Source organism: Salmo salar, chromosome 27, assembly GCF_965601325.2.
Source record: "Salmo salar chromosome 27, fSalSal1, whole genome shotgun sequence".
In the NCBI taxonomy this organism is placed as follows: Eukaryota; Metazoa; Chordata; class Actinopteri; order Salmoniformes; family Salmonidae; genus Salmo; species Salmo salar.
Genome location: NC_138317.1, coordinates 22,561,595 through 22,574,035, shown reverse-complemented (window position 1 = coordinate 22,574,035; position 12,441 = coordinate 22,561,595). Strand labels below are relative to the sequence as shown.

The following is a 12,441-nucleotide window of genomic DNA, read 5'->3' as shown; positions in this document are numbered from 1 at the left end:
TTTCAGTAGAATATGGTAGGGAGTTGCCAGGGCAAGAATCCATGGGCATGGTCTGACACAGGAAGTTGGTGGCACCTTACTTGGGGAAGACGGGCTCGTGGTAACGGTTGGAGCGGAATCAGTGGAATGGTATCAAATACATCAAACACATGGTTTCCAAATTGTTTTATCCATTCCATGCGCTCCGTTCCAGTCATTATTATGAGCCGTCCTCCCCTCAGCAGCCTCCACTAATTTAAAGCTATGCAACGAACGGGGGAACACTTATTTCCCCTTTCAGCTAGCTGGAGGCTTGCACAAAAGGCTCAACAAAAAAAGTGAAAGGAAGGGGGCAGTATTTCCCACGGCTGCTGCTGTAGAGCACCCTGGCTGTGTTGTTTTGGGAGCGAGCAAGCGGGTGCGCGCTGTTGACGGGGTACTTGAGCTGCAGGTTTGCGATCTCTCAGCACGGACCTTGTCTTGTCTGCCAGAGAAAGTCAACAACAAATGAATCGTTGAGGGAAGACGGAAACAGGTAAATGTGTAGCGTGCTAGATTTATAGTTAGCTACTCTGTTTCCTTTCCTCGTCTTCAGAAGAAGCCAGCTCTTTTGTCTGCCCGTGCGACATGGTGCTTGGTCGTGTGCGCAGGTGTGTGGGACTGCGTTACGTTAGCTAGCCGGATTGTGCCGAGCCAAAATGAGCTAGCACAGAAGGACAATAAAGGTGTCCACGATTAGAACAAGCTAACTAGTTAGGTAGTTTACTTTCCGTAAGGCCGGGTCACGTTTTTGCCCAATCACTACACAGCTGATTCAAAATAACCAACTCATCAGGCCGTCATTGTAAATAATAATTTGTTTTCTGACTTGCCTAGTTAAATTTAAAAAAAATCACCACGCTTTGATTTATTTAATGTAACGTTTATGCTAGGGCAAAAACCTGCACCTAGCGGACGGGGGACCCAGGACCGAGTTTGGGGAAACCCTGACATAAGGTACTGAACTAGCTAGCTAACTTGTCTACATTCCCCTGTGGCTACATAGCGATATATAATTTACATGTATATAGCTAGCTAACGGTAGTTATGGTTCTAACAAAATATTAATGTATTTCTAGCCAGCATTTTCTTCCTTTGCTTACTTGCTAGCTAAAAACAGTTTCGCTTCCGTGTTAGCTAGCAAGCTAATTCTCGTCGAGTTTAGCTAATTACACTGAACTTACTATTTGATAGATGTTTATTTATTCTTACATATTTGGGCAGTAGGCTGACATGTCAGGAAATGGCATAGCTAACGTCAACTTCCCCCTCAAATACTGTAGCTGTCAGCAATGCGTTAGTGAGCAAATAACAGGTAAGATCTGTGAGGGGGCAATGTTGATTTGTTTACATGTCGCATGCTTTGGCCCCTGAGGTGTTCACATTTGCTCTCTTGCGGGTAGTCCAATATGTAATCTTTTGGAGCCTACCATTACTCGTTAAGGTCCAAGGACTTTATATGATATCGTCAGAGGTAGACTGGTTCAGGCAGCCAAAAACTCAATCTAAACGTGAATTGATTCCTAAATTGCGATACGGTTCAACACTGAACAAAAATATAAACGCAACATGGAAGGAGTTGGTCCGATGTTTCGTGAGCTGAAATAAAAGATCCCAGAAATGTACAATATACACAAAAAAGTATGAATTAAGCTCAAATTTGGTGCACAAATTTGTTAACATTCCTGTTAGTGAGCATGTATCCTTTGCCAAGATAATCCATTCACCTGACAGGTGTGGCATAACAAGAAGCTGATTAAACAGCATGATCATTACACAGATGCACCTTGTGCTGGGGACAGCAATAGGCCACTTTAAAATGTGCAGTTTTGCCACACAACACAATGTCACAGATGTTTCAAGTTTAGGGAGTGTGCAATTGGCATGCTGACTGCAAGAATGTCCATCAGAGCTGTTGCCAGAGAATGTAATGTTCATTTCTCTACCATGAGCTGCCTCCAATGTTGTTTTAGAGGAGTATTACTGTCTGTAATGAAGCCTTTTGTGAGGGAAACACTCATTCTGATTGGCTGGGCCTGGCTCCCCATGGTTGCATCCCTGTCCAGTCATGAAATCTATAGATTATGGCCTAATGAAAATATTTCAATATACTGATTTCCTTATGAACTGTGACTCAGTAAAATCATTGAAATTGTTGCATTTGTATTTTTGTTCAGTATAGAAACAAAGCTTGTTATATTTAGTATCAAGTCAAATAATTTCACAAATGCAGAATATACACTTACTGTACCCTGTTTTAACTGGTTTTATCATCGACAGTATTTTTCAGTGATCAAACGTTTCTCGTGGCCGCCTTTCGGTACACACAGGTGTTCGGAGCATGCTAGATAGCTAACTGTCATCCATAAACATGCGCTGTATGGTGATATGGCCGGGTGGGTAGCCTAACCCTCTATGGCCGGGTGGGTAGCCTAACCCTCTATGGCCGGGTGGGTAGCCTAACCCTCTATGGCCGGGTGGGTAGCCTAACCCTCTATGGCCGGGTGGGTAGCCTAACCCTCTATGGCCGGGTATCAATGAGAACTGTTGTCATAAGTATGATTTCTTGCTGATATGGAAAATAACGTCTTTATGCTCCAAACCGTAACGCATGTTAATGTTCAGGCCGGGTGTTAGCTCTCTTAACAAAACTCCCCAGTACAGAATACGCCTTCCTTCAATGACTCTTATGTGTAATTTAATGGACTGGGAGTCATGATCAAGGGCTATCTTGCGGGTAGAAAGCCAACTGTCGTAATTTTACTTGCTAAAACTTAAACACTGTTATTTGTGTCATCCATCTGACAGTGTGTCGCTTGGCTAGTTCATTTTCCTGAGATAAACTTATCAGACTACTTCTAGACTAGGCCTATAGCTATGGGTTTTGATGTGGTCAGGAGCAGGGGGCTGTCATGTCAACTCACAGATATGCTTTTCTTAATTTAGTATGACGGATAAACTCCCCTTGTTGGGATATTATTCAGTACCTGAGGGTCATCAGGGTTACATTTTCAGTTTGTTCTGCTGACCACCTAGCTCTCAACAGCAATCAGTGGTACACCATTAACCCCACCGCCTCCACCCTGCCCCCCCCACAGTGAGGAAGAGGATGGTGAGCAGCCAGCCGAAGTACGAGCTGATCCAGGAGGTAGGGCGTGGCAGCTACGGCGTGGTCTACGAGGCGCTGGTGAAACGCACCGGGGCTCGGATGGCCGTGAAGAAGATCCGCTGCCACAGCCCAGAGAATGTAGAGCTGGCCCTCAGGGAATTCTGGGCCCTGAGCAGTATCCAGAGCCAGCACCCCAACGTCATCCACCTAGAGGAGTGTGTCCTGCAGAGGGATGACCTGGCTCAGAGGATGAGCCACGGGTCCTGCTCCCCACTGTACCTAGAGGTAATACATTTCATATGGATGGATGGCTAGAAGGATTGATAAGTGACAGGCTAGCTGTAGTAAAATGCAGATAGACCTGTCCAGAGGATGAGCCACGGGTCCAGCTCCCTGCTATACCTGGATGTATTGATAATAGACTTAAAACAAAATATATAGATACCACCTTTTACACGTGAAGCACAGGGATTCAGTGAGTACAAACAATAGATGAGTGAGTAATAAATTAGAACTGTAGTAAAAGCAATGCATTGCATCAAATGTACAGAAAGGGGAGGAGGCAAAAACATCTGGGGGAGATGGGAGGGCTACTGGGGTTTAGATTTCTCTTTGTCAATGTGACAGGAGAGGGTTATATATATGATGTCTTCCAATAGGCTCCAGGAGGGTAGGCTTGGGCAGTTTATAGTATACTGGAGTATTTGGAAATAGCCACGGGATTTAATTATTTTTTTAATACCGTCAATACCTCAAACTATTTCTTGAAGTTGAAGTACATTTGAACATTTGGTACTTTTTAAGTAAATGCCTGCATCAACTTGTGCAATATGTCACCTGTCACATCATTTTTATTATAAAGCTTACCGGTAGTCCCCAGTCATGTGGTGTTTGTTTACAAGCACACAATGAAGAGATACTGGAGCCTTGTGAGTCACTCACTGTTGTGCAGCACAGGTCAGGTGATTTAGTTGCCAGTATGGAATTCACAACTGTTTGTCTGCTAGATATGTTAACTGTCTAAAATGTGCTAAAATGCTCTGCAGTTGTGCGTTTTGTTTGCTAATTTAGTTGCTAGTTAAGTGGTTAGCTTAAATCAAGCTTCGCTTGGTAACAGCAGAGAATTCCTCTCCTGGATGAATAGCCTTGGATATCCCGGTATGGCACACTGTCAGTATGACAATCTGGATGCCCCCCCAAGCCTACAAGTGGGTGTAGGTTTTAAGGATGGGATTGTTTTTGAATCCCCCCCACCAAATCAAACTTTATGAAGCCTACTTAACATATCATCAGATACTTATGAGTAAGGTTAGGCCCTTGTTCAAACGCATTGTAAGCACATGGAAGAGTACAAATTCAGACCAGAGGAATCACATCTTGAGCATATCTGTTGAAAGACCACAGTCACAGAAGAACCTCACAAATGGATCTGTGCTGGCAGGGCGGAACTTACCATTCAACCTCAAGGTTCTGTCTCGCATATGCTGAGAAGCAACTTGGCAGCCGAAGAGGATGTGGTCAGAGCAGAGGGGAAGGAATCTGATTATGTTGATGGGTAGAGAATGTTGGTGGAGAAGCTTCTTTTTGAAGTCCTAAACTCAATTCACCAAAGGGCAATTATAGAAGCTATAGAAAACACAACACCAGGATACATTTACCATAACATAAGTTTACAATAACACAACTTCATGTAACAAACATACCATACCGATTGAATTATGTAGAACAGGACAGATGCACACACTCCATAGATCCCAATGTTGGCTATAGGATGATGTATTGGACATTGAGCACAGTCACCCTACTTGATAAAGGGAGTGTTGGATTGTGTTCCCTTCTGGTTGTTCTACATATTGTTGCCAGCCACACAAGTTGCTGAGTACATTGCTGTACCGACGAACACAGAGGTGACCGAAATGGGTAGTCCAGTGTTTTGCTAGTAATTCAAGGCGTTAGCTAGTGTTGCTTCCAGTGTTTTGGCCTCTCATTCAGCCTGTTGGATGCCTCTACAGAGTGTTCATACTGTGACTAGTTAGTTCAGAAGACTGTGTTCTGTTTAGCTAGTCATCCTTGTGGCTCTGTGTTGTCAGGTGGTGTCTTCAACACTGGTTTTTAAGGGGGCATCTCATGTCCTCATTGAGCACTGTGGTTTAAAGGGACTCCTCTCCCCAGTCAACCTGTCTAGTCTGTTACCAACAACATGTTCCTGCCTCTTGGCTCACTGAGGGTTTAAAGGGCCTGGCAACAACTGATTGTAGCCTCTCAGCGGCACGTGGGCCATTGTCACACTCGCATACATTGTCCGACCTGCTCTACGAGCTTGTTAAACACTGCAGCATGTTGGGCTTGGCCGCTTTCCCAGAATCCTTTGTTCCGACCGAGTCTTCTTTTCTTGTTCTACTGCTGCTTATAGAGGGAGAACATTTTGATAATGGGACAGGATTACCGTGTGGGGTGGGGGAGGAACCATCATTATAATAGATCAGAGGCCAGGGACTGTATTATCTGACTGGCAATGCTGGTGAATTATTTCAATCTATTAGCTTACGGGTGGCTTGGCTCACTGACCAGTTTTGTGTACAGACTGGTTTTCCCTAAGTGGCGGGACTGTCAATGTGTTGTTTTGTACCATAAAGATTGTCAGGCATTTGATTTGTCTGTAATTCAAAACCCAAATAGTTGTGCTGCTGTTGTGTGTGTGTGTGTGTGTGTGTGTGTGTGTGTGTGTGTGCGCGCATGTCAAAAACCTGCAGCACATTTTCTATGGGAGAGGATAGGTTTTTGATCTGGTCAGCTGTCAAAAGGAGATGTGTGCTTGATTAACCCAGTTCCTCCAGCAGAATCCTTTTAAGATCAGAGGCGTCACAACGAGTTTAGATTTAAAACAAAAAAAAATACAAGGAGCCAGCGAGACAGAGAAACCGACAACACACACACCTCTCCATTTGACGGGTCACAGAGGAGGATGGCAGTCACACTGAATTCAAAGCCAATGGCAGAGACAAGGCAGTTTTGCTTGTTTGTTGAAAATCCCCCCCCCCCCCCTCAAGGAATTTAATGTGTTTTTCTTCTCCCATCTTGGCTTATCAATAATCAGGACTGCCACTGTGTTTTAGATTACATAATCCATTTCCCTGTTTCCCTGTCAGGTAGGTAGCGCTGCTAGAAACAGCATTTTGTTCTGTTTTCTTTGTAATTTTCTTCCAGTTAGCGTTTCCTCTGAAACGTGATGGGAATTGACACAGAGAGCCTGTCAGCTTGCTCCCAGCAGCCTTTTTGAACAATTTCTTTTTGATCTGTTCAGCAGTCAGTTCAGCATTAATCTTATTGGTGTCATTTTCTGAAGCGAGCCAAGTCTTCCAGAATACAGAGCAATGCTCTCATCTCTTATGTGGTGCCAATGGCTCAGTCATACAGTCATTGGTTAGAGCATGGTGCTGGCAACCCCACGGTTTTGGGCAAAATCCCTGCATGGGCCACATACTGAATGCCTGTATATACGGTGTCTGTTTTTGATTGTGTCTGGCTGTCTGCTGAATTACTATATGATATACTATTAATACTAATGGCCTTTCTGATGTCTCTGTTCTATCTCCAGCTGGTGGAGACATCTCTGAAGGGAGAGATAACCTTTGACCCGTGCTGTGCATACTATCTGTGGTTCGTCATGGACTTCTGTGACGGAGGAGACATGAACGCTTACTTGCTGTCCCGTAAACCCAGCCGCAAGACCAACACCAGCTTCATGCTGCAGTTAGGAAGCGCCCTGGCCTTCCTCCACCGAAACCAGATCATCCACCGAGATCTGAAGCCTGACAACATCCTCATCTCCCAGGGAAGGACCTTGGCGGGAACCCCCGAGCCCACCCTGAAGGTGGCAGACTTCGGGCTGTCAAAGGTCTGCTCCACGTCGGGCCTCAACCCTGAGGAACCAGCCTCCGTCAACAAGTGTTTCCTCTCCACAGCGTGCGGCACGGACTTCTACATGGCTCCAGAGGTGTGGGAGGGCCACTACACGGCTAAAGCAGACATCTTTGCCCTGGGCATCATTATCTGGGCCATGGTGGAGCGGATCACGTTCGTTGACGTGGAGACCCAGAAGGAGCTCCTGGGAAGCTACGTGCAGCAGGGGGAGGAGATCGTGCCCCTCGGGGAGGCGCTCCTGGAGAACCCCAAGATGGAGCTGCTGATCCCGGCCAGGATGAAGAGCATGAACGCCGGCATGAAACAGCTGATCAGGGAGATGCTGTCGTTCAACCCTCAGGAGAGGCCTGACGCCTTTGAACTGGAGCTCCGGCTGGTCAGGATCGCCTGCAGAGAGCTCGACTGGGACACGTGATAATTGGGGTGGATAGGAGGAGAGCGGACCATGGGACTTGTTCTCACAACGTCAAGCACTTGTATCTAGTCCTAATTCACCACTGTTAGCTCTGGTGGCCGAGGCCACACAATGGGAGTTTGTTTTTCTTTTAAGGGGACAATTCAAACGTTGCAAAGATTTTGGCTTTGCAGTTGGATATTGGTTCAGATGTAGGACTACTGGTTAACCTGTTGATAGCCAGTCTGTAAAAATGTTAGTTTTGAATGTTAACAGAGCAAGGCTGTCCATAAGCACATTCAGCTGTCTGTCTCTCAGAAGGAGAGGTTTTGCTAGCCACCCCAGTGGTTTAAGCTAACCTGTTAACTTTAGCTCTCTTTAGTTGTTTGCCTACAAATTCCACCCCAGTCTCGGTGCTAATAATCATACTTCGGATGCAATTTATGATACAGGGAGACCGCATCCTGTGTAGATATGATGCAATTAAATTCCAATTTAGACACGCCTCAGTGATCGTAAACTGTGCACGGCTGGGTTTACCAGTATTCTGTGACCACACCCTGCTCCTCCCCATTAACACACACACACACTCTTCCCACTGCTCAGGTAAAATCGAAGATATACTGTTCGTTGGGATTTGTAGACAACTGGCTGTTTTGAAGAGAGAGAAACATGACATATCACAGGACGGTATTCTGAGCTGGCCCTGAGCCAACTATGGGATCAGGCTAGGTCTTGGTATGCCATCCCAGACATAACCTAGCATAACCCCCCTGCCCAGTCATAACCTAGCATAACCCCCTGCCCAGTCATAACCTAGCATAACCCCCCTGCCCAGTCATAACCTAGCATAACCCCCCTGCCCAGTCATAACCTAGCATAACCCCCCTGCCCAGTCATAATCTAGCATAACCCCCCTGCCCAGTCATAACCTAGCATAACCCCCTGCCCAGTCATAACCTAGCATAACCCCCCTGCCCAGTCATAACCTAGCATAACCCCCCTGCCCAGTCATAACCTAGCATAACCCCCCTGCCCAGTCATAACCTAGCATAACCCCCTGCCCAGTCATAACCTAGCATAACCCCCTGCCCAGTCATAACCTAGCATAACCCCCTGCCCAGTCATAACCTAGCATAACCCCCTGCCCAGTCATAACCTAGCATAACCCCCCTGCCCAGTCATAACCTAGCATAACCCCCCTGCCCAGACATAACCTAGCATAACCCCCCTGCCCAGTCATAATCTAGCATAACCCCCCTGCCCAGTCATAACCTAGCATAACCCCCTGCCCAGTCATAACCTAGCATAACCCCCCTGCCCAGTCATAACCTAGCATAACCCCCCTGCCCAGACATAAGCTAGCATAACCCCCTGCCCAGACATAACCTAGCATAAGCCTAGTCAGCCAGTATCATAATTGTCCTGGAATTTGTCATGATTGCCCCATAATGAAAATAATTTTGAGGAATGGAGTGTTTGGAATGTAATTAAGTCCAGAGACAGCAAGCTGCTTATTCAAAACACATAAAGGAATGTGTTGTTGCCCCAAACTAACATTGATGTATTTAACTGAAGAGCCAGTGTTCTGCTTGTATTATTAAAATATAGTGCTTGAATTTAGACTCCCAACTGAAGGCCAGTGTAGTTCCGAATGAAACCTGTGTGAACGGAATGGTTAGGGGTATGACTTCACTGGCAATCACTTGATGAAAAAAAAGCACTTTTATTTTGTTATTTTCCTTTTTCATAACTTACCATGCTATTATCTATCACCTTGAGAAACAGTGTTTACTAGGGGAATGGGAGGATATTGTCAAACAGCAAACAAGAAGTCTCTCTTACACACACACACACACACACACACACACACACACACACACCGGTTTATTGTCAGCACACAGAACGTCTACTTATGTATGCAATGCCTCTCCCCTTCAGAGAGGAGATTTAGGCAGCACAGCGTACACACAGTTGTCCCTGAGCCCAGAGGATCTATAAAAAAATACAATTTAGTGTTTTAACCTGATCTCCTCTCACTGTCAGTTTTCACCTCGGGTTTCCCCAGAACAGACACACACCTCTGTTTCCCTTGGGTCCCGCTGGATTTAACGGTAATCCCCTTCTCCACGCTTCCTTCCGACAGACTCATACTAAGCCTATTACGTTTGGTGTAGGTGGCAGAGGTAAAGGAAGGAGCTCTCTGTGGACCCAGGCCTATAGCTTTGCAGGTCATAATTTGTGCGCTTCTAACAGTTGTGAAAATGAAAACGTTATCAATATCGAAAAAACGTAGATTTAGTGTGTCATTCAAACAGTGGCATAAGTTTTAAAATGTATTTCATACGAGCTGGCTGTCGCCAACATTAACCTGCATAATTGCTTTTTTAAATGTCTTCCATTGCCAAAATACTTTTGTCTTTCATGATATTAACATACTTTATGCCTTTATTTTAATATCTCCACACACTAGCACCTAGCACTACATTGTGTGATTGTTGCGGTGGCCAGGCACATTTTCAGAGTTTTGGCTTTTGGGTTTTTATCTCTGCTGTTTTACCCCTACAATATTAGCACTGATTGCCCCTTTAATAAAATATCTAAAGCACAATCAGCGGTTGCTATATTTAACAAAAATATAAACTTACCAATTTCAACGATTTTACTGATATACAGTTCATGAAAAAAAGAAAATCCAGTCAATTGAAATGCATTGATTAGGCCCTAGTTTATGGATTTCACATGACTGGGCAGGGGTGGAGCTATAGGCTTGGGAGCCAGGCCGAACCAATCAGAATTAGTTTTTGCCCCACAAAAGGGCGTTATTACAGACAGAAATCCTTCTCAGTTTCATCAGCTGGTGGCTGGTCTCAGATGATCCCGCAGGTGAAGAAGCCAGACATGGAGGTTCTGGGCTGGCGTGGTTACACGTGGTCTGCGGTTGTGAGGTCGGTTGGAAGTACTGCCAAATGATCTAAAATGATGTTGGAGGTGGCTTATGGTAGAAAAATTAACATTAAATTCTCTGGCAACAGCTCTGGTGGACATTCCTGCAGTCAGTATGTCAATTGCGCACTCCCTCAAAATTGAGACAACTGTGGCATTGTGTTGTGACGAAACTGCACATTTTAGTGGCCTTTTATTGTCCCCAGCACAAGGTGCATCTGTGTAATGACCATGCTATTTAATCAGCTTCTTGATATGCCACACCTGTCAGGTGGATCGATTATTTTGGCAAAGGAGAAATGCTCACTAACAGGATGTGCGCACAATTTGAGAGAAATAAGGTTTTTGTGCATATGGAATATTTCTGGGATATTTTATTTCTGCTCATAAAACATGGGACCAACACTTTACATGCTGCGTTTATATTTTTGTTCAGTATACTTCAATTTTTGGACTTATAAATTAATGATATGTACTTATTGATTCATGACTATACACTGTGTACAAAACAATAGGAACACCTTCCTAATATTGAGTTACATCCCCTTTTGCCCTCAGAACAGCATCAATTCATCAGGGCATGGACTCTACGAGGTGTATCATAAGCATTCCACAGGGATGCTGGCCAATGTTGTCTCCAATGGTTCCCACAGTTGTCAAGTTGGCTGGATGTCCTTTTGGGTGTGAAAAACCCAGCCAGCATTGCAGTTCTTGACACTCAAACTAGTGCGTCTTCCAAATACAACCATACCCCGCTCAAAGGCACTTCAATATTTTGTCTTGCCCATTCACCCTCTGAGTGGCACACATACACCAGTGGAGGCTGCTGAGGGGAGGACGGCTCATAATGTCTGGAAAGGAGCGAACGGAATGGCATCAAACACATGGAACCCAAGTGTTTGATGTATTTCATACTATTCCACTCCAGCCATTACCATGAGGCTGTCCTCCCCAATTAAGGTGCCACCAACCTCCTGTGATATTCTCAATTGTCTTAAATCCTTCTTTAACCTGTATCCCCTTCATCTACACTGACACCTGGTCAGTCTGTCATGGAAAGAGCAGGTGTTCCTAATGTTTTGTACACCTTGTGTATATGAGCTACTACAGAGGCTGAAGGAGGAGTTTATGGACATGTGACTGTGAATTATTAAGCTCTGTTTTTAAGCGTTTTGACATTGTTTAAGTTGTATATTTGCTGTGATGGTTGATCTTTTTCAACAGTTACTTCAGCTTCCCATATCTTCTGTTGTTGATACAGAAGTGGTATTAGAGTTGGATACTGTGTTGGTGTGCTAGTGGTGATAATTATGTCTTCATTGGCCGAACGTTGGTCGGTCATTGGTGTGTGTGTGTGTGTGTGTGTGTAATGATTTTGTACACACACAACTGGGGTCACCTACTCAAAAAAAAGTCTTTGCTGCTTCTGATGAACTTCATATGGAAATATAATCCTACCAGACTCATCAGATGTGTCACCTTTGGTGAAATCTGCATCCAAAATGGCACCCTATTGCCTATATAATGCACTACTTTGGACCAGAGGCCCTGGTCCAAAGAAGTGATGTGATGTGTGTATATATATATATATATATATATATATATATATATATATATATACGGTGCCATTGGGAACATATAAATCGTAAGTGCCCTATTCAGAACAGGACCCATTACAACGAGAAACCTCATCAGTTGAAGATAAACACCAAGCATCATCAGTGTACATTATAACCAGGTGTATGAGGGGATCAAACTTTTCTATGAACAATATTTCCTTTGTATGTCATAAGATATTTTGAAGAGATTCAGTGAAATGTATCAATAAATGCTGTAAAATGTCATTCATTGTTGAATTGATGGCGTTATAATTAAAATGTTTAAAAAAAAACATGGGTTTAAATTTTTCTATTAGATTTCATATCATAGTGAATGTTTTAGTGAGAATTAACTTGTCTGCAAGTTATCTGCTGATTGAGTGGGAGATGCCCTTTGTTGATTGCTGAGGTTGTATGGTTGCTACACTTTCGCCTCTGATTGGTTAATTGGA

At 44.3% G+C, this 12,441-nt stretch overlaps 1 protein-coding gene across 2 annotated transcripts; it reads left to right on the top strand.

Annotated features, from left to right (window-relative positions):
- The first annotated feature begins 356 nt into the window (after positions 1–356).
- Positions 357–12,236, top strand: LOC106588660 (serine/threonine-protein kinase pdik1l). Of its 2 annotated transcripts, none has more exons than XM_014177856.3 (3): positions 357–514; positions 3,117–3,412; positions 6,726–12,236. In XM_014177856.3, exons 2-3 carry the CDS (start codon positions 3,128–3,130, stop codon positions 7,464–7,466), a joined length of 1,026 nt encoding a protein of 341 aa, XP_014033331.1. In that variant the 5' UTR covers positions 357–514; positions 3,117–3,127; the 3' UTR covers positions 7,467–12,236. The 2 variants fall into 2 exon arrangements, with proteins under 2 accessions (XP_014033331.1, XP_014033332.1); XM_014177857.3 differs by lacking the exon at positions 357–514 and adding an exon at positions 611–975.
- The last annotated feature ends 205 nt before the right edge of the window (positions 12,237–12,441 follow it).

Coding starts and splice junctions, on each gene's coding strand:
- LOC106588660 (XM_014177856.3), top strand. CDS start 3,128: ATGGTGAGCAGCCAGCCGAAGTACGAGCTGATCCAGGAGGTAGGGCGT. Junction 3,413..6,725: donor GCTCCCCACTGTACCTAGAG/GTAATACATTTC, acceptor TTCTATCTCCAG/CTGGTGGAGACATCTCTGAA.